This window comes from Leuciscus leuciscus (genome assembly GCF_965113295.1).
Source record: "Leuciscus leuciscus genome assembly, chromosome: 11".
In the NCBI taxonomy this organism is placed as follows: Eukaryota; Metazoa; Chordata; class Actinopteri; order Cypriniformes; family Leuciscidae; genus Leuciscus; species Leuciscus leuciscus.
In genome coordinates this window covers 32521483-32544191 of record NC_138735.1, presented here as the reverse complement: position 1 = coordinate 32544191, position 22709 = coordinate 32521483, and the positions used below count along the sequence as shown (strand labels likewise).

General features: G+C 41.9%; 1 protein-coding gene across 12 annotated transcripts in view; it reads left to right on the top strand.

The window, feature by feature from the left end:
• LOC309509797 (uncharacterized protein) overlaps positions 1–22709 on the top strand; it is an 83566-nt gene that overhangs the window by 677 nt on the left and 60180 nt on the right. For 10 of the 12 annotated variants that reach the window (XM_082184715.1, XM_082184713.1, XM_082184716.1 and 7 more), the window contains exons 2-3: positions 16093–16274; positions 18202–18258. In XM_082184715.1, coding sequence (XP_082040841.1) covers positions 16100–16274; positions 18202–18258 — 232 coding nt within the window. In that variant the 5' untranslated portion in view covers positions 16093–16099. The remainder of the gene's footprint in view (positions 1–16092; positions 16275–18201; positions 18259–22709) is intronic. The other 2 variants (XM_082184712.1, XM_082184717.1) reach the window with 2 other exon arrangements.

Sequence of the window (22709 nt, the reverse complement as noted above, 5' to 3'; positions counted from 1 at the left end):
TTAATGTAGTAACTAAAAAAAAAAATTCTTGGAACCGAACATCTGAATTACACACTGACGAGTTTTGAATACAATACGTTTCTATGGTCATCACAGCAAAGGCTCTGTCCATTCTGCTCTCTGGCCATTCAGTTAATCTGTCATAATTCATCCGGTCTGTATAGTTTGAGCTGAATCATATATGATCCATCCTGATGGGGATTTAGATGTGACACACATCAGCGGATTACTGGAGACACACACACACCCAGACGCCTCTTACATCAGTCTGATGCTCTGCATGTTGGTATGGCGTTCAGTTTGTATGTGCCAAAAACAGTGTAGCCAGAACATTTGGCAAGGCCTCCTGTAATTGCCTCTGATTTATGTTTGTGTTGTTTGCTTGTTCCATCTCTCTATTGTGTGTTTAATGCTGTATTATTCACTGCTCTCTGTCTACGTTCTGCAATGCATTTTAGAGATATCCAGGTGAACAAACAGAATGTTTAGTCCAGGCGTATTCAATTAAAGTCCGGTCGCTTTATTTCCTTCCCAGCTGTTCTTGGAACAGTTATATATTTCCATCAGGGCCGCAGTAGTAGCTTTGTAAAAGAAAAAAATCCTAAACACTCATTAAAGATGAGAATCCTTCACCCTGAGAGCCAAAGCTGAGAATTTTAACCAATATTTACCTAATTAAATAAATTCTGTAAAAGGCTAGATCAGATGTTTTATCAGGCCATATATTTTTTTATTTGTATGTATTTATTTTACGTTTAGACGCCTACTTATATGGCACACTAGCCGCGTGTCCATTACAGATTTGCGTGGTAAAAGTAGCCAAAAATATATATTTTAAATAATTTGCTCAAAGTAATGTGCTTAACATTTGCATGTTGCATAACATGCAACATAATGCATAACAAAATGCATAACAACAAATAATGTACATTATCTAATAATCAAAACTCTAATCATGAGAACAAAACAAAGATAACTAGTCATTTCAAAGTTTCTCTTAATAATTTTCCAAATTATAACCTTGTTTATTATGAAATGCTCTTAAATGCTTATTAATAACGCTAAAAGTATGAAAGTCAAAAGCCTGGTTTAGTTAACCATTCACTTTAAACTTTAAACTGTAAACGATAAAATGGCACAATAAACCTTGGTCGATCTGTAGTCAGTATTGAGGTGATCCATGAGTCCTCTCGCACGGTTTATGAATTCATTATTTTAATGTTTTTGCTCTAATTCCGTCTCACCTGTTCAGTTATTAGGTCAGCTAACCGAGATCATCTTGTTTTGTTGTTTTTTTGCTTCTGTGAACGTTTCCTGTCGTGACTCATGGGTCATTTTATCATCTACACACTGATATGTTTTATAAACGGTTTTGTGCTCATAAAGTGCATGAGGAAGTGAAAGGAGAAGGATTTATTTAACATGAGACACTGTTCTAGGTGGTTCTTTTGTGTGTGTGTGTGTGTGTGTGTGTGTGTGTGTGTGTCAGATTGTTTACAAGAAGGAATGGATCATATAGTTCAGTGATTTGATATGGGTGTCTTCTGAGAGACTTCTACTAGTGACGGTTTAAATAAGACGGTGTGCGTGTGTGTGTGTGTGTGTGTGTGTGTGTGTGTGTGTGTGTGTGTCCGTCAGGATCGCTGAGTCACAGAATCACCCCACTCTTCCTGACGGATACAGAGAGAGAGAGAGACTGAATCAATGGCTGTTAGCGTGTCTGTAATTGGAGCCATTGATCCGCCGGCGTGTGATTATGTAAACTGTCTAGTGCTCCCTTTATAGGCAGCATGGCTTCTGATTAATGCCTCTGCCAAATTAATAAATGTACATGTCCTAATAGATGTTAAAGTTCGACTAGCTGTGTGTGGTTTCTTATAGGCTCATCTGCATCTGTTGGTGTGGCTCTTTGTTTCCATGGAAATGTGGGCGGAGCTTAGAAGTGTCACATGAATAATGTATTAGTGAAGTGATAGAGGAGTGGTGTTCCCTACAGACTAGAGAGATCCGGCTTGTTTCACTGACCAGCATCAGCAAGCGTTTGAAATACACTGATGTTTGATGATCTAAACTAGGGCTGAACGATATTGGGGAAGAAACGGACTTTGCGCTATTTTGCGGATTTAATTTGTATTGTATATTTATAGTGTCAATTTAATAAAAAATTCTATTTAGATTAGATTTTTAACATGATTATATGAGCATATTGGGCCATCCATTGATGCATGTTTACTTTCATCCTTCTGTTGATGAATATAATAATTGTGCACAGCTTGTTTGTTTATTTTTACTTTATTATCTGAGTGTTAAAGCACAAGTTACAATTCTTTTGATTCACGATTCATAAACTGAGAAGCACACTTTTTTGTTTCAAATAGAGATCATGATTCTCCAATGATTCTGAACAGACAACTAAACAAAAATAACATGTAATTTACTAGAGGTTCTGACAAAATATGAATTGCTGAAGTCTGTTTAAAAGTGTTTAATTTAAATTATTTGGAAAAATCAGGTTGAGTGAATGATTCAATGACTCACTCGCTCATAAAGACTTCACTTGTTTCATTACTGGATGAGGCCGTGTTTTTGATCAAATCTCTTGAATGAATGATTCAATGACAAATAGATTTTTGGTCACTTGTCGCCACCTACTGGTGTAACAATATAATTGATACAATCGTTATTTGAAGCGTCAAGTTACTTTCAAACGATGATTTACTGTATATTGATTAATCGGTGTTTGTATCCGGACTCTTAACTCTTACCCCAGTACTTCTGTGATAATTTGAATGATTGCAGGACAGAAATAATGATTCTGTGTGGGTGTTTGAATCGAGATTGTGATCTTTTATCGATGAATCGTGCAGCTCTACTGAGTGCTGTGGATTGTTATTCGCCCACGGAGCGTCATGTAGAATAAATGTGATAGATCAGTGCGTATGAAGACACTGGCGAGCCGTAATCTCTGACGAGACGATCTAAGAGCTTTACGCACAATCATCCACTGGGAAATCTCCAATTCACCACGATCAAGCCGTTCGGAGAGGAGAGGGAGATTTGAGACGGATGTAATGAGGAATCTGTCAGTCTTGATTTTGTTTACAGACTGAAATGAATAAAAATAATAATAATAATCAATGCAATAGTAATTTTAAAATAATGTATCTTTTATAGTCACCAGCTTGTGTAGACGTGTGTCTGTCGGCATGAACCCTTACTGATAATACTCTTACAACTCTAACTAAAGGCTTCTTAACTTTAAGTGTTTGTTGCAACTGGACGCTGGTCGTTTGTGCAGTTTCTCTGCCCACTCAGACAGAAAGAGCTCGTCAGATGCTCGTGTAAAATCACCAGTCGCTGTTTATCTACTACTTAGTGTCTCAAACGAATCTGTCAAAGATCTGACGTCATGAACGTCACAAATGTTGCCCTTCTGTAGTGTTGAAAATCTGCCTTTTGTGATGTTGGTCAAATTGACCCTATAGTAAGTTTTCATGGAGTTCGACAGTTTTTATTGTAACTTTGCTGTATTTCAAAGTGTTAAAGTGCATGGAAATTTGGTGAATTGCCTAGAAAACCAATTGGGGTCGATTTGACATCAACACAATCAATGCAACAATAATTAGTGCAGCCTTTCCCAAACACATCTGGTGACATTGACCCTAAATGAGAAGAAGTCACAACATTTCAATGAGTAATTAATTGTTTGACTAGTGATTCAAAGGGTTAAAAATGGTTGTGGGTCAGATTGACGTGCAACACAGTAGAAGGGTTTTAATGACCATGAAGTACGAGATGTGCAGGAGGATCATGTTAGGCATATTCCTTTAAAGATTGTACTGTGCGTTTATCAGTGCATCAAAAAACTCACTTTTCTTTGTATTACTTTCACCAGACAAACCTGTCAGACGACATCATCAGGCGCTTGACTCTGATTCACTGAACCGTTTCACCAAAACAGCAGCGTGAGAGAAGTGTTCAAGTGCAGGGGATTGTGGGTACACTGAATAAAACGCTGGCGTTGAAACTATTTTCCCTCAGTAAATGCTCGTACATTTCACAATTAAATGCAAAATATAAAACATTGAATTAAACTTGAAAGACGGAAATTATTTTCTCCAATAATTTGTTTTATTTACAACATTTTTAAAAAATAAATATTTTTTGTTACTGCGTAGTTGTCGTCTCTGCAGATTGAGCTGATGACACACAACGAGGGATGAATTAGTGTGAAATTTCCCCGAGAGCTGTAATTGAATAACACAGTCAGTCTGTCATGTGCTTCAGTCTCAAGTGGACCCTAATATGAACTGCAACAGCCATTACCATAATCATGCAGGTTTCTTCTGAATAGAGCGACTGGAGCTGTCTTGTGTCCGCGGTCTCCTTCACAGGGACACACACACACACACACACACACACACCATGAGCTAATGATGAGCTGTCAGTATTTATGCTCAGTCAGCTCAGAGAAAGAGTGTGTGCCTTTGGCCATCAGCGCTGGATCTGTGTCAGATCTCACAGCGTTTAACCTCTGATGAGCGGCCCTCTGATGAGCGGCAGTGCTGATCCACACGTTTAGACCGAGAAGCAGAGAACGCCATTCAGAACCAGGGTTTTTTCTTGGTCAATGGTCTTCGTTCATCCACACACACAGTACAAAGTACACCCATGTGAACTATACAACTTAAAGTCCCCCTGTCATCAATCATTGTATCCCTTAAAACTCATCTTTGATCACCAAAATGACATATTTCAATTTTATCCTTAAAGTCTTAAAATATCTTGAATGTAACTCGACACCCTCGCCTCATTTAGTATGTGCGGTTCTATGAATATGCAAATAAGCCCCGCCTCCACTCACTCGCTCAGCTCAGAGATCCACTGGTTGACGATCACACGTTGATCTGATTGGTTACAAGGTAGTTTGTGACGTCAGAAACACCAGCGATTTCAAAGTGTGTGTTTGAGACTGTCTTTGGTTCACTGCAGTTTTAAGGAGGAAATACTCAGCAATGCTGTCGACTTATGAATTTACACATGCTTTGTCTTAAAGCATATTAAAAACATAGATAGTTTGATTTCCACCACAGGGGGACTTTAATGCACAGATGCATTATCAGTATCAGATTGTTTTGTTCCGCCCATTGTTTTATCTTTTTCTGAATTTATGTTTTAATTCCTTCAATTATTTTTTATTTTTTGCCAAACTAAATTCCACTTAACTGAGGTTTACTGTTAACATAAAAATATGATATTCTTTAAAAATATTATTATTATTTTAAGTACATTTTGAACTTCTATTTTGGCAGGTTGTCATAATGATCGTTCAGTATCTGTGTGTATATGATATAACAGCATAGGCCTAGTTCATACAGTCATACAGGCCTGAATATGCAAATGTATGAGGTCAAATATTAATGAGCCCATGGTTTAGACATCAAACATGGTTTAGCGGATGCTTTAAAGCACTGTATTTAGTCTCGTCTGGTTCTTTAAAGGGATAATCCACTTTAAAATGAAAATTCTGTCATCATATACTCACCCTCATGTTGTTTCAAACCTGTATGAATTTCTTTCTTCTGCTGAACAGAAAGGAAGATATTTAGAAGAATGTCAGTAACCAGACAGTTTCTGGTCTCATTGACTTCCATAGTATATCTTTTTTCCTACTATGGAAGTCAATGAGACCAGAAACTGTCTGGTTACTGACATTCTTCTAAATATGGAGTATCCCTTTAAGGCAAGGCAAGGCAAGTTTATTTATATAGCACATTTCATACACAATGGCAATTCAAAGTACTTTACTTAGAAGAAATATGTAAATATGTAATATTTAAGTGCTGATTGGCCGAGCACTTGAATGAGTTTCACTCATTTACAGACAGGAATGACTGGTTTGCATGCAGATGCATATATCTGTGAACACAAACACACGTGTTCTGCTTATTTCTGGAGTCAGATGTTAGTGTGGATCGTGGTGGCGGTGGGAAACGTGAAGCCAAGAGGAAGAGAACCTGACATGCTTTCTCTGAACCGGTTTTATTTTGCACCGGCTGTCTCTCTGAAGAGTGTGTTAGTGTTGTGTTTCAGGGCCGGGTGTGTTTTCATAAAGCGCTCGGTGAAATGGACACCGTTTGTGTCTAATATCATTAAAGGGGAAGCGCTGAGGAGTCGTCTTGTCTTCAGTGAGAGGATGTCAGTAGTTTCGCTCGTGTTCTTGCTGAGTTTTACTAAGTTTATGTGGTTAAAACTGATTACTTTTCTAAATAGCGATTGGATGATCCAAGAATAGCTTGTGTTTGCAAATCATTTGAATTCTTTATTAAGGACGTTTTGAAATAATTTGCATCTGGCAAAAACTGTTCACACAGGCTAAAAGTCGTATTATTATAAAGTTTTTATTATGGATAATGCACATTATAGATAACATTATAAAGTCTTAATAATGGATAATGCACATTATAGATAACATTATAAAGTCTTAATAATGGATAATGCACATTATAGATAACATTATAAAGTCTTAATAATGGATAATGCACATTATAGATAACATTATAAAGTCTTAATAATGGATAATGCACATTATAGATAATGGGTTCTAAGGGGTTTTTGTTTTGTAATTATTGTGTTAAAAAAAGTAGATTTTCAGCTATAATTTCAATAATTGGCATCAATTGTTTGCCTTATATAATAATAAATATAAGAATAATAATTGTATTATGATTGTCATTATATTAATATTCACTTTCATTGTTAATATATTTATATAATTGCATTAGTAGTAGTAATATTAGTATGTCATGTTAACATTTAATTTATATATAAAATATATATTGATATTTTTTAATGATGATTATAATTAATAATAATATTTTTAATATATTTATTGAAATTCTATATGTATTAATAGATCATTTGTGTTTTTATCATATTGCTTTAGTCAGCACTTATGAAGCAGTCAGTGTGACTGTGTGTTACAGATATTGTTTGACGGTTGAGCGTCTCTGAAGTGACTTCTTGTTTTAGTTTCTCACATCTGTGTGAGATGAGTCATTATTAGAGAACAATGCAGATGTGTAACGAGGGTTTGAGAGTTGATCATTGACAGGGTCATTAGATGAACTCGAGCGAGGTCAGGGTCACACAGGTAAATGATGTCTTTGTGCAGACTGTGATACAGCACAGAGGGTGTGTGTTTGTGTGTGTGTGTGTGTCACAGTCGAATCCTTCTCTAAACCTGCTGCAGTGTCACACCATGGAATTCCAGGCATCTCTGGAATGCTGGGAGGCTCTCGCACACACACACGCACACACACACGCACACACACACTCCCTATACACAAGTACACAGACCAATGCATTGCAAGTGCGCATTCTCGTCGTTCATGCATGTGTGCGACTGTGCGTGTTATTCTGCTTGATATAAACATGTCGACAGTCTAACGAACTCTTTTCTTTACTCGCTCAGCAGAATTCCCTTCAGTCTGCTCCTCCTCCAGGACGGTGTCGTGGGGGACGGTGTCGTGGGGGGACGGTGTCGTGGGGGACGGTGTCGTGGGGGACGGTGTCGTGGGGGGACGGTGTCGTGGGGGGACGGTGTCGTGGGGGACGGTGTCGTGGGGGGACGGTGTCGTGGGGGGACGGTGTCGTGGGGGGACGGTGTCGTGGGGGACGGTGTCGTGGGGGACGGTGTCGTGGGGGACGGTGTCGTGGGGGACGGTGTCGTGGGGGACGGTGTCGTGGGGGACGGTGTCGTGGGGGACGGTGTCGTGGGGGGACGGTGTCGTGGGGGACGGTGTCGTGGGGGACGGTGTCGTGGGGGACGGTGTCGTGGGGGACGGTGTCGTGGGGGACGGTGTCGTGGGGGACGGTGTCGTGGGGGACGGTGTCGTGGGGGACGGTGTCGTGGGGGGACGGTGTCGTGGGGGACGGTGTCGTGGGGGGACGGTGTCGTGGGGGACGGTGTCGTGGGGGGACGGTGTCGTGGGGGGACGGTGTCGTGGGGGACGGTGTCGTGGGGGACGGTGTCGTGGGGGACGGTGTCGTGGGGGACGGTGTCGTGGGGGGACGGTGTCGTGGGGGACGGTGTCGTGGGGGGACGGTGTCGTGGGGGGACGGTGTCGTGGGGGGACGGTGTCGTGGGGGGACGGTGTCGTGGGGGGACGGTGTCGTGGGGGGACGGTGTCGTGGGGGACGGTGTCGTGGGGGACGGTGTCGTGTGGGGGGACGGTGTCGTGGGGGACGGTGTCGTGGGGGACGGTGTCGTGGGGGACGGTGTCGTGGGGGACGGTGTCGTGGGGGGACGGTGTCGTGGGGGACGGTGTCGTGGGGGGACGGTGTCGTGGGGGGACGGTGTCGTGGGGGGACGGTGTCGTGGGGGGACGGTGTCGTGGGGGGACGGTGTCGTGGGGGGACGGTGTCGTGGGGGACGGTGTCGTGGGGGACGGTGTCGTGGGGGACGGTGTCGTGGGGGACGGTGTCGTGGGGGACGGTGTCGTGGGGGGACGGTGTCGTGGGGGACGGTGTCGTGGGGGACGGTGGGGGACGGTGTCGTGGGGGACGGTGTCGTGGGGGACGGTGTCGTGGGGGACGGTGTCGTGGGGGACGGTGTCGTGGGGGGACGGTGTCGTGGGGGACGGTGTCGTGGGGGACGGTGTTGTGGAGGACAGTGTTGTGTGGGTTTCCTTCAGAACTGTCAGTGGCTGTAGTTATATCTGTCACGTCGTGTGTTATTTAGCATGTGTGACTGTGAGCATCAGCAGAAAAAAAGCAGAAGTTCGTGAAGAAAACAGAACCAGAGCTAGAATATGAATAGACTAGTTTAGCTGCATAAATGCAAGACTTCGGTAATTAGGGCCTGTGAAATACATTTTTCAAACTCAATTTTTTACATTTACATTTTTCTGGATTACTTTTTTTTAAATTATGAAACATAAAATTATTAAAAGTTTAACAAAAATAACTTTATAAGGTTTTCCGTACTAATTTTTCTACCGTTTTAAAGGTTTAACTAAATTGTAATAATCAAAGCATGCATTTAAAGTCATATAGGCCTAACTTTTTAATTCATAAAGCTGTAATATTCAACGACACTATCTGATATCGCTATTCAATTAATTGTGAAGCCTTACTTTTTATTCATTGGCAAAAAATGCCAAAGTCAGTGACAAAAAAAATGCCTGGATTCCGGAGTTCTGGAGTTTTCTACTTCTTGGAAATCATAGGCCATACTAAACTTTTAAACATGAGTTAATGATTATTTGTTGCACATAAATGTCGCCAGTGTTGCATTTATTTTATTGTCATGTAAACTCGTACTGTGATTAAGTTGAGTTATATCTTTGTAGTGAGTTTTGTTGCAGTATGAATCTCTATTTCCGGATTCTCATGTGTGTCGTCACTGAAGGGTGAAAGTGTGTGTGAAATCAGAATAAGATCAGATAGTGTGTGTTTGGATTCCTGACACACCCATGATTCAATCTCAACTCATGTGTGCTCAAGATTATGGCATGTGTGCGCGTGTGTGTGTGTGTGTGTGTGTAGAGAAAACAGGCTTAACTGTGTCAATAACCTCGCACGACCAAAGAACAAACACAATACAGTGTAACTTTTGGCCCTCTAGTGGTTAAAAAACAAAACTGCATTTTGTGGAAGGACATTGTTTTGGTTGTGCTTGGGCTCTGTGCGGATGAATATGATCATCCTGTTACTCTTAAAACACTCACTACTATAACCAGAAAGCTTCTCGAGCTGAAGACGTTACTGTCGCAGTTATCCATTAATAGACACAATACTTTCTTGAAATTACATTTAACCATAATGAAATGATCTTCACAACAGAACAGATAATGCTTCACAGTGAACTCTGTTAGAGAGAGATATGAGTTTCTCTGTTCAATAAAACACTCACTCTCCTGTTGAGTCATAAAACACCATAATCTCTGCGTCGCTTTTACAACATCTCGAATCCCTCAGTTCTCGTCATCTCCTAAAGCCGAGCCGATGTTCATTCTTGTTTTATTACGAGCTCGGTCTCGCTCTCTTTTCTCCAGCAGACTCTCCTCTGTATACTCACTCACTCACTCACTCACATTCTCACTCACTCACTCACTCACTCACATTCTCACATTCTCACTCACTCACACACACACTCACACACACACTCACTCACACTCACTCACTCACTCACTCACTCACTCACTCACTCACTCACTCACTCACAACTCACACACACACTCACTCACTCACTCACTCACTCACTCACTCACTCACTCATTCACTCACACTCTCACACTCACTCACTCACTCACTCACTCACTCTCTCACACACACACACACACACACACACACACACACACACACACACACACACACACACACACACACACTCACCTCACTCACCACACTCACCACACTCACTCACCACACTCACTCACTCACTCTCTCACACTCACTCACACTCACTCACTCACTCACTCTCACTCACTCACTCACTCACTCACTCACTCACTCACTCTCACTCACTCACTCACTCACTCACTCACTCACTCACTCACTCACTCACTCACTCACTCACTCACTCACTCACTCACTCACTCACTCACTCACTCACTCACTCTCCCACTCTCACTCACTCACTCCCACTCTCACTCACTCACTCACTCCCACACTCCCACTCTCACTCACTCACTCACTCCCACTCTCACTCACTCCCTCCCACTCTCACTCACTCACTCCCTCCCACTCTCACTCACTCACTCCCACTCCCACTCTCTCACTCCCTCCCACTCCCTCACTCACTCCCTCACACTCCCTCACTCCCTCACTCCCACTCCCACTCACTCACTCACTCACTCACTCCCACTCACTCACTCACTCACTCACTCACTCACTCACTCACTCACTCACTCACTCACTCACTCACACTCACTCACCTCACTCACTCACCTCACTCACTCACCACACTCACTCTCTCTCACTCACTCACTCACTCACTCACTCACTCACTCACTCACTCACTCACTCACTCTCTCACACACACACACACACACACACACACACACTCACACACACACACACACTCACTCACTCACTCACTCACTCACTCACTCACTCACTCACTCACTCACTCACTCACTCACTCACTCACTCACTCACTCACTCACTCACTCACACACTCACACACTCTCACTCACTCACTCCCACTCTCACTCACTCACTCACTCCCACTCTCACTCACTCACTCCCTCCCACTCTCACTCACTCACTCCCTCCCACTCTCACTCCCTCCCTCCCTCCCACTCTCACTCACTCACTCCCTCCCACTCTCACTCACTCACTCCCTCCCACTCTCACTCACTCACTCCCACTCTCACTCACTCACTCCCACTCCCACTCACTCACTCCCACTCCCACTCACTCACTCCCACTCACTCACTCACTCACTCACTCACTCACTCACTCACTCACTCACTCACTCACTCACTCACACTCACTCACTCACCTCACTCACTCACCTCACTCACTCACCACACTCACCACACTCACTCTCACTCACTCACTCACTCACTCACTCACTCACTCACTCACTCACTCACTCACTCACTCTCTCTCACACACACACACACACACACACACACACACACACACACTCACTCACTCACTCACTCACTCACTCACTCACTCACTCACTCACTCACTCACTCACTCACTCACTCACTCACTCACTCACTCTCACTCACACTCTCACTCTCACTCACTCACTCCCTCCCACTCTCTCTCACTCACTCCCTCCCACTCTCACTCACTCCCTCCCACTCTCACTCACTCCCTCCCACTCTCACTCACTCACTCCCTCCCACTCTCACTCACTCACTCCCACTCTCTCTCACTCACTCACTCACTCACTCACTCACTCCCTCCCACTCCCTCACTCACTCCCTCCCACTCCCTCACTCACTCCCTCACTCCCTCCACTCCCTCACTCACTCCCTCACACTCCCTCACTCCCACTCACTCACTCACTCACTCACTCACTCACTCACTCACTCACTCACTCACTCACTCACTCACTCACTCACTCACTCACTCACACTCTCACTCACTCACTCCCACTCTCACTCACTCACTCCCTCCCACTCTCTCTCACTCACTCCCTCCCACTCTCTCTCACTCACTCCCTCCCACTCTCTCTCACTCACTCCCTCCCACTCTCACTCACTCACTCCCTCACACTCTCACTCACTCACTCCCTCCCACTCTCACTCACTCACTCCCACTCTCACTCACTCACTCACTCACTCCCTCCCACTCCCTCACTCACTCACTCCCACTCACTCACTCACTCACTCCCACTCACTCACTCACTCACTCACTCACTCACTCACTCACTCACTCACTCACTCACTCACTCACTCACTCACTCACTCACTCACTCACTCACTCACTCCCACTCACTCCCTCACTCACTCACTCACACTCACTCACTCCCACTCACTCACTCCCACTCACTCACTCCCACTCACTCACTCCCACTCACTCACTCACTCACTCACTCACTCACTCACTCACTCACTCACTCACTCACTCACTCACTCTCACACTCACTCAATCAATCACACACTCACTCACTCACACACACTCTCACTCACACACACACTCACACTCTGACTCACTCACTCACACACACACACACACACACACACACACACACACACACACACACACACACACACACACACACACACACACACACACACACACACCAGACACGCGGCATATCAGCCAGAGCAACTGTTCTCTATTTACGGATATGACGAGACACACACAGACACACACACACACACACACGACGAGACACACACAGACGAGTGACGGATGTACACAATTTCCCGCCCAAACCATCCCGACAGGCCTAAAATATAAACACTTATAATAGGCTTGACATAGTGAATCAGAGTCAGAAAAAAAACACGTTTTGGAAGAAGGATTGATGTATTGATTCGTTATTTAAATTGATAATTTTGAACAAAAATTTACATAATGCACCTTTAATAATATAAATGAGGACATGCCATAGACTCATCATAATGACTGCACACTTTCCTTGAAGGAAAACTTTTAGCATGTTCAGAATATAAACAAGTTTTAGTTCATTTTCGATAAACAATTTGTCCTGGTTGTACATTAAACACACACACACACACACACACACACACACACACACACACACACACACACACACACACACACACACACACACACACACACACACACACACACACACACACACACACACACACACACACACACACAATGACTGTTGAAGTGACTCTTGTCAGTTTTGGCAGGTTTATCAGGTCATCTTTCCCTCAGTAGCTTCTGTTGTTCAAACATTTTATGATAACACTTCCTGACAGGGAAATACTCACCTGTTGAAAATCATCCAGGTTATATTTCATCCAGTCGTTAAATATGAATGAACCAACATGGTGTTGAGCACATAACAGGTCGTTAGTGTGTGTGTGTGTGTGTGTGTGTGTGTGTGTGTGTGTGTCTCACTCCAGAGACCTGCTGAAACACTGTTCTGCTGAAAGACAGTCGAGGAGAGCGAGTGTGTCATATAATGTCATATTGTTCATAGCTTTGGGGGAAAGTGACTGAAGCCAAAGCTGTAAATCTCCGCACAGAAGCTCACTGCTGATTCGCTGCTCTGATCCGCTGGCGCTCGGATCTGCAGAATTCAGGTCATAGCAACCGAAGCAATAATCCGCCAGAGAACCACTCGTGTCATGCCTAAAACACTCCTTAACTGAGGTAAAATGCACGACTGCGACTGACTTTTTATTATTAAGCATGAAGCAACAGTAAAATGTTGATTCATAAATAAATTGGTTATTAATAATGATAATTTTGTTTAAATTGTTTTATTTTTACAATTATTTTTTATTTCATCATTTTTTCATTCTTTTAAAAACTTTTTTTTAATTTTATTATTTTTTATTTAATTTAATTTATTTGTAATATTTTATTATTATTCTTAATTTAATTTTCTTTTCATATTTTAATTCGATTTTTAGTGTTATTTTTTTAATGGAGTTTCATATTTAAAAATAATAATGTTTATTATTATTATTTATAATAATAATAATTTCATTTATTTTTTATTTAAATGTCATTAATTGCTACATTAATGCCTTTAGGAATATCAGCCCAACCTTTAAGTTTTTATAAGAGAGAAATGACTTTTATTAAGCATTAAAGAACAGTAATATGATGTTTAATAAATGATTGATTTTAAGGATAATAATCAGTGAATGCACCGTGACCTCTCAGGAGAAACTGGTTCGTCTCGCTGGAGTCAAGGTCTGATTGCTGTAGCTCATGATTATGATTATGATGATGTCACCTCACCACAGTAGAGCACCAGACGAAATGACCTCATGACATTCTTGAGTCGTATTGCATGCTTGAGAGCACACAGGAAGTTCAGCTCACAAGTGCCTCCTAATATTACACACACCCACTTCCTGTCTGAAAGCCCTCACTTCCTGTCCTGGAACATTCACTCTGACTTTTGTATTTTATTTTGGGCCTTTTTTTTTTAGACTGTGTGTGTGAGAGTGTGTGTGAGTGATTGAGAGCGTGTGTGTGTGCCTGTGTTTGTGCCTGTGTGTGTGTGTGTGTGTGTGTGTGTGATTGAGAGCGTGTGTGTGTGCCTGTGTGTGTGCCTGTGTGTGTGTGTGTGTGTGTGCCTGTGTGTGTGTGTGTGCCTGTGTGTGTGTGTGTGTGATTGAGAGCGTGCCTGTGTGTGTGCCTGTGTGTGTGTGTGTGTGCCTGTGTGTGTGTGTGTGTGCCTGTGTGTGTATGTGCCTGTGTGTGTGTGTGTGTGTGTGTGTGTGCCTGTGTGTGCCTGTGTGTGTGTGTGTGCCTGTGTGTGTATGTGCCTGTGTGTGTGTGTGATTGAGAGCGTGTGTGTGTGTGTGTGTGTGTGTGTGTGTGTGTGTGTGTGTGTGTGTGTGTGTGTGTGTGTGTGTGTGTGTGTGCCTGTGTGTGCCTGTGTGTGTGTGTGTGATTGAGAGCGTGTGTGTGTGTGTGTGTGTGTGTGATCCCACAGCTGTAATCCTGCTGTTACACCGCTGCCACATCTTTAATCTCTGTGATTTAGGGAAACACAGACTCAAAGTCTTGAGATTACACACTCAGGACGACACAAATGATGATTATCAGCAGAGAGAGTTGAAGAAGGAAATGAGCTCGTTTAGTTTGTTTCACCCTGAAGACCGTCTGGTTTTCTGCTTTGAGTTCTACTGATTTTGGTCGTGACGAGTTGATCACAAGTGTGTCTGAAATCATTCAACATCTGATGATGTCAAGAAGTGGCTTCATATTATGACATCTTTATAATAGTGTGTGTGATTGAAAGTGTTTTTCTACACGTTTTTGGCAATAAACACAAAGTGTTAATGAGCACATGTGGTAGGGGTGTCACAATATATCGCAATACAAAAAATGCAACAATATGTAATGTGTATAATTCGCCCCAAAATGAAAGTTACTGTGCATGAAAAAAGTTCTTAGTTATTAATAAAGGAGTTAAAAGAGGTATTTGAGTTTTAGTGTCAGTACTACATTAAACTACTATATATAATGTTGAATATAATGTATAATAATGCAATGGGGGAATGCAATGCAATGATGATGCCAAATGTCTGATGTTACCAGTAAAAAGTGGCAGACATTATTTTAAATATATCTAGTCAGTGACAGAGATCAAGCATATTCATCTACAATAATTGTTTTCAGCTTCAGAATCATGAATATTGTTATTCTGGCGTCTCTTTTGTCCTGCATTGGGTTTCAGCACCAAGTCCAAGTCTATTCATTTACACCCACAGTGTAATATCAAATTGACCCTTTTAATCATCAGTACATGTTTTGTTAACCTTTTATCATATGTCTTGGAGTATCGCGATAATATCGTATCGTGAAATGTATCGAATCGTGACATGAGGGCCTCGTTACACCCCTGATATGTGGGGTTATGTTATTGTTGTGATATTAAAACCCAATGTCTCTGTGTGTCAGTAAAGTCATGGCGGATCTGAGCTTGACCGATGCTCTGAGCGACAGCGTTCCTCAGCCGGACGTGGAGAACGCGGTGGAGAGGGACTTCATCTCCACGCTGGAGGCCGAGGCCTTCGAGGATCAGGTCGGAGAGACGGTGGGAAAGACCGACTTCATCCCACTCCTGGACACTGACGGGAAGGGTGAGTCTCAGTTGTGGATGTTAAAGGGTTAGTTCACCCAAAAATGAGAATTCTGTCAGTAATTGCTCTCCCTCATGTTGGTCCAACCCTGTAAGACTTTCGTTCATCTTCGGGACACAAAATAAAAGTGCTCTAAGCGATGTCACGCGGTTTTTAGGCCAAAACATCTCCTCACTATCCGCTAGCTGCCTGTCCCCTGAACACACTGTAAAGACACGCAGTGACTTGCAAGTTATTTTTGTTCTGTTTTTATTGTATTTATATGATATTTGTGTTTTTGTAATTTAATTTTTGCCATGAAGATAGCTCTGATTGCTGACATGATGATGATGATGATGATGATGTAAAGACACGCGGTCTCTGTAGACAGCCCACCTCGGTTAACTTCAAATTCAAGGACCTTTCAAGGACTTTCCAGGTCCAATACCCTCAAATTCAAGGACTTAAAGGTGCTCTAAGTGATGTCACGCATTTTTTAGGCCAAAACATTTTTTGTCACATGATCCAGCAAACATCTCCTCACTATCCGCTAGCTGCCTGTCCCCTGAACACACTGTAAAGACACGCGATCTCTGTAGACAGCCCAGGCTCCACAAACGGCAACAAAAACAAACTGGCCCAGCCTGGACCACAAAACATAACAAACAGTGTTCCAGCCAATAACAGACGAGAATGATTTGGGGGTGGGGGGGTTAGTGCGCGTGCACATGAAGGGGGGTGAGGGGCCGGAGGAGAGAGAAGCATGAAGAGGGAAGTTAGCTAGAGGAGAGATGTCCTAGACAACCACAACGACTAACGTTAAATATGTATATTCTTGAGAATTTTGATATGGCCGACACGCGACCAAAGAGACGACGTTCCGATGAACACATAACCAAGAATAGGGAAAAGGAGAAGGAACGCAAAGTCCCGAATTTACATCGGGAAAGCGTTCAAAAGGTGGCGAGAACTCCGCCGGCAGAAGGGCTTCCGATCCGACGTTCAGGAGGCTCTGCTTCTGCTGGACAGGGTAAATCCAGTTTTCTAAATGGTTCATGACTGTTTCAGGAAGCATGGGAGGAGGAGGAGGGAGGGTCGAGCTAGCCTCCATTTTGTTTGACAATACTTTGTTTGACCCAACATCGCTTAGAGCAGCTTTAAGATGTTTAAGATGTGAGAGCTGTCTCACTCCTCCATAGGCTTCTCTGTAATTTCATTCTGCCGGTCCAGAAAAGTTAGTAAAGACATCGTTAAAATAGTCCAAGTGTCTACAGTGGCTCAACCTTAAGTTTATCAAGCGACGAGAATACTTTTTGTGCGCATAAAAAACAAAAAATAACGTCTTTCTTCAACTCTTCATGTTCTCCCGTGTGGGCCTCTGAGTGAGTTCACGAGACGCGTGCGTGAGAACTGAGGAGACGACACTCATGATCATGTGATGGGAAAGTGTGAAAGGTAATTTTGCGGCATTGTTACGTTTTCTCATGATTTGAACATCCAGTAAATGCACACACAGAACCATTCTAAACATCGAGACCCTTCTGCGTCAGAGTGAGCCAGCTCTCAGATTTAATCAGAAATATCTTCATTTGTGTTCAGAAGATGAAGGAAAGTCTGACGGGGTTGAACAACATGAGGGAGAGTAATTACTGACAGAGTTTTCATTTGTGGATGAACGAACCCTTTCACAGGTGAACCAGTCCAAACATCAGGCATGCGTCAGCACTGGTTCTGGCCAGTGTGTGTTTCTGTGTGGAACACGCTCTAACTCTGGATGTGATTGGCCTGTGTGAATCTTTTGTGAGCGTCTGTCTGTCTGAGTCCAGGAGTGTGTTTGCATTGAGATTGTGTGTTTGTCAGGAATCTGCCGTCGGCTTTTGAGGAGTTTCCCATTCAGACGGCTCTAATTGTTGAGTGTGTGTGTGTGTGTGTGTGTGTGTGTGAACAGATCCAGATACAGTTGTCAAGAACGGACAGCAGGAAGGCCAAGGGTCTCAGACCCCTGGTAAGAAACGCCTCAAACTCACTCGTCGCCCCAGTTTAGCTTTGGGTGTCACCCCATTATTTGGTTCATACCTTGGTTTGCTTGTCTTCTGTCGTGTTCATGTTCAGTTCAGCTCATTTGCTTTGGCTGGACGTTGGTCGTCTCAGTGGGCGTAGAGGAGACTAAAACCTTCATTTAGAAAGGTTTTAGTTTAGTTTTTAATTGCATGTTTGTCCCGTTAGCAGTGAAGTGTATATAGCATATGTCTTTATAATTTCCCCTCAATCTGTGTTTTTGACTGATCGTGACGTCATCTTAGATCATCCTGTCACATGATGCCTGTTTATGCCACACCTTTATTTACAGTTATTATGGCCTGTTTTGCATGAACTGCATCTGTTGTAAGTCTATTTACTGTAAGCGTGTTTCATATTTGCTGATGCATGTTGAGGGACAAGTTATAAAAATTGAGATTGTGAATTATGTCCAGTATTTGAACTCTTTATAATGCTAAAATATGTCCCTTAATGTTGATTTCAATCAATCGCTGATAATTCAGGCAGTAAATGGTTCTTTCAAGTTAAAAGGTCTCGTTTATGATGCACAAATGCATGTAAATTGTTCATTAAATTAGAACTGTAAAACGATTAATCGCATCCACAATAAGTTTGTTTACATAATATATGTGTGTAGTGTGTATAATTATTTTGTATCATATATAAATACACACACATGCATGTATATATTTAAGAAATATTTGCATGTATATACTGTATAATAATTTATATTACATATTTTTCTTAAATGTATACATGCACGTGTGTGTTTTTATGTATACAAAATAATTATACACACTACACACACACATATATATCATGTAAACACAAACTTCTAATTTGGATGTGATTAAGCACGATTAATTGTTTAACAGCCCTACATTAAAATATTATTATGTGTATTACCATTCATTTGTAATGCAGCAACGTATTCAAGAACGGTTTCATGATCAAGATTTGTTGTTCTGTGCTGATTGTCGTTAGCCTGGGAAAACCCAGACAAACTTCCGGCAAATTTAGGTTTGCTCTGCAAGTAGTCTGGCAAAGAGCTCATTCAAGCCCATTTCTAATCCGTCCAAATCGCGGCACCAATCAGAAACGTTGAGGCGGGCTTTACACGATGACGATCGCTCTGATTGGTTTTAGGTCTATCCAGTTGTGCCCAGAGGCATTTGAGTGACATCCGTTGGTGACGCCCCTTTGGAAATGAGTTATTAATTAAGCTTTGCCAGACCATAATTCAGTTACTACTTAGAATGGTCTGGTTTTAACCAGGCTAAATTGTCGTCAGTCTGATTCTGGAAATACTGTTTATATGTTCCCTAAACTTCCATGAATCTGATTCACATATTCGTTTACATTTATTCTGAAGATAATGTCAGCATATGTGCAGTGCTAAAGGTGTTTTTGAATCTGAGTAGTTAGGGTCTGTACTGGCCCTTTAAATCACATCAGTTTCACTTGGATTGAGGTGTTTTAGGCCACATTTACACATAGCCGGGTATTTAGAGAAACGAATATTTCTCCCCCTCCGTTTTCAAAAATAACATCGTGCACACAATATCGTTTTCAAAAACAGTTGCCGTTTACATCAACCCGCATAAATACAAAGGGGCGGCAGTGTAAGGAGAAGGATAAAGCCATGCAAGCCAATCAGAATCCTCAAAATCGACAACGACGAATAGCACGAGCGACTTCCTGTTCCTTTCAAAACAATAGACATGGCGCGAGGTTCGTTCGTGTGGACAGACAGCGAAGCAAATGCAAACAGGCCAAAAGCGTTTTCACAAAAGTAAAAATGAGTACCACTTTAACAGCATCCATGATCAAATAGTAGCCAAACAAACTCATAGACAGTATGGAACAAACTCTAAACATAGGGCGCTCACATGACGTAAGCATTTTCTGGCGCATAATGTGACGTTTGAGAACCTAAAACCCCGTTTCTCCCAGTTGACACGGCAACACATAACCGGCGTTTTCAGAAATCTCCACTTTGGCCGGAGTTTTTAAAAATAATCGTTTTCTGGGATAAAAACGGCGTTTTCGTGTAAATGACAGGCCAAAACGCAGGGAAATATCTGCGTTTTCCCATCGTGTAAACGGGGCCTTAGTCATTAGTAATGAATTGCTTTAGTAGCCAATCACTGAAGAGCTGAAGAAAGGAAAGCCTAGTTAGTCTGTTTTTAGTGATGTCATATTTCCATGCATGTCGTCGGTCTCCCATGTCTTGATTTCAGCCCCGATCCGTCAACGCTTTTTGCTCTTGTTGGTTCACCATCGCCTCTTTTCCACACACTGGTGTGACCGTAATCATTTCCACTCACACACAAGAGCAAAACGCCTCAGACGGGGCGAGTCGGACTGTCATCGAGCGCTCGTTCTCCTCGTCATTACAGCAGAGAGACGCTGGACTCACTGCAGCTCAACTACATCATCATCAGTTCAGGATTACACTGTACGGCAAAGACGTCTCGCAGCTCTTCTGCTAGAAGAAAACAAGTGCAACAGTTCAGCCTCAAGTGCATCACTGATTTTATAAGGAGAATGCGTACTAAAAATGTGTTAAACCTATAAAGCCTACTGTATCATACTTGATAAATGGCTTTCTAAGGACTCTAAATTGCTGAAAAGCTTTTTTACACAACCTCCTACATGCCTTCTGATGGCTTAGACTTTTTTTTTAGTGACTAAAAAGTTTAGTGTAAATATTAAAATGTCCTCCGTCAGCTCGTGCTTCATGCGTTTATCTTTGCTATGAAATCTGTACTGATTTTATAAATATCATCTAAGACTTTGGCTGATATTGATATTTAAATGCATTTTATGCATGTATCTGCTATATACTGTTATAAAGATCTCACTGATTTACATTACAAGCATCAGAGTTTCATATAAATATCAAACCGCTGCAGCAAACTGCATATATTTGCTCAGTTTGGGCCTTTGAATAATATTGAGCTGTTTTTTCCTTCATATTTGCACTATTTCATAAAATCCTGATGGATCGAATATGATGCAAAAAAATACAATGCATATGCAAACTTTTTTCTTTTCTTTTTTTTTACATAAACGGTACATTTAAACAAAAAGGAACAATTATTTCACAGACACAATATTGATTGTGCATTTGCCCAGTGTTGCTTCTCGTTGTTCTGCCGAGCGTCCTGAAGATGGCGCTGTTGTGCTGAAATCCTCCACGAATCTCCCGGACTGTGTGAGCTCTGGATCTCCAAACACTCATGATGATTGTGACAGTTGTAGATGTGTGAGCTGCAGTGGTCCGGGTAGTGGAGAGGTCTTCATGTGCTCGTGCTGTAGATGTGCTGCATGCTGCATGATCTGACCGATTGATTGACAGCTGACCAGGTGTGAAGTACTAACCTGCGCTGTTGTTCTCTTCCCGTCTGCTGTTTCTTTCTGCCCTGCGTCGTGTGTGTGTGTGTGTGTGTGTGTGTGTCGCTTCAGACGACTAGATCTCCATCTGCTTCCCGACTGCTCTCGCTTTACTCCGCTGAACCTTCTGGAAACCCGTTCCCAACTCCTCCTCCAGCACTGCTCCCTGCCTGAGGACTCGGGATGTGTTCAGGGAATTACAGTGCTCTGCTTTGCTGTTCACACAGATTCATTTAACCATTGCAACACTGTCTTTAAATGCAGCTTTATTTTCCCCACAATTCCGTTTTTTATTTTTTCTGGATTCCATTTTAATGTTTAAATTAAATTGTAGTAATCCAAAATCATGTCTAGTTTATTGAAATCATGAGGATTATACAAATTTAACAGCAATTTATTAAAAGATTAACAAAAAAACAATTTTTTATGGCCCTGTGAAATTAATTGTATGTTCCCCCATAATTCTGTCTGTTTTTTTCTGGATTATTTTTAATGGTTTAATTTTAATAATCAAAAAGCACGTCTAATCAATTGAATTCATAGAACCTTAACAGTTTAACAATGTATTAACATTTTTTATTATAAAAGGGCCCTATACAATAATATAATTTTTTAAATATTTTTTTAGAAAACGCATATGATTTAATAGATGTTTATTATCATATTTTTTTAAATAAAACTATCAATTTAATTTACAATTGATTTTAATTATTATTATTTGATTCTAGTATTTTTCTATTCACATGATGCAAAAAAAAGTATTTTTTAAATACAATTTTGCTTAATCCACTATTTTGGATGAGGTTTGTCCGTCGCAATGCATTCTGGGAAATTTTCTCTCCATGATGTGGCTCACTAGGCTTTGAAACAGACGTTCTTCATCTCCTCTGTGATGCTTTTAATCCTGTAAAGCCTGACATATGAAATAACAGTCAGAAAAATCGATTTTTAAAACAATTTTAACCGTTTATTGAAAATTGCATATACATTTTTTGTTAAGTATCATATTTGAAACATGCT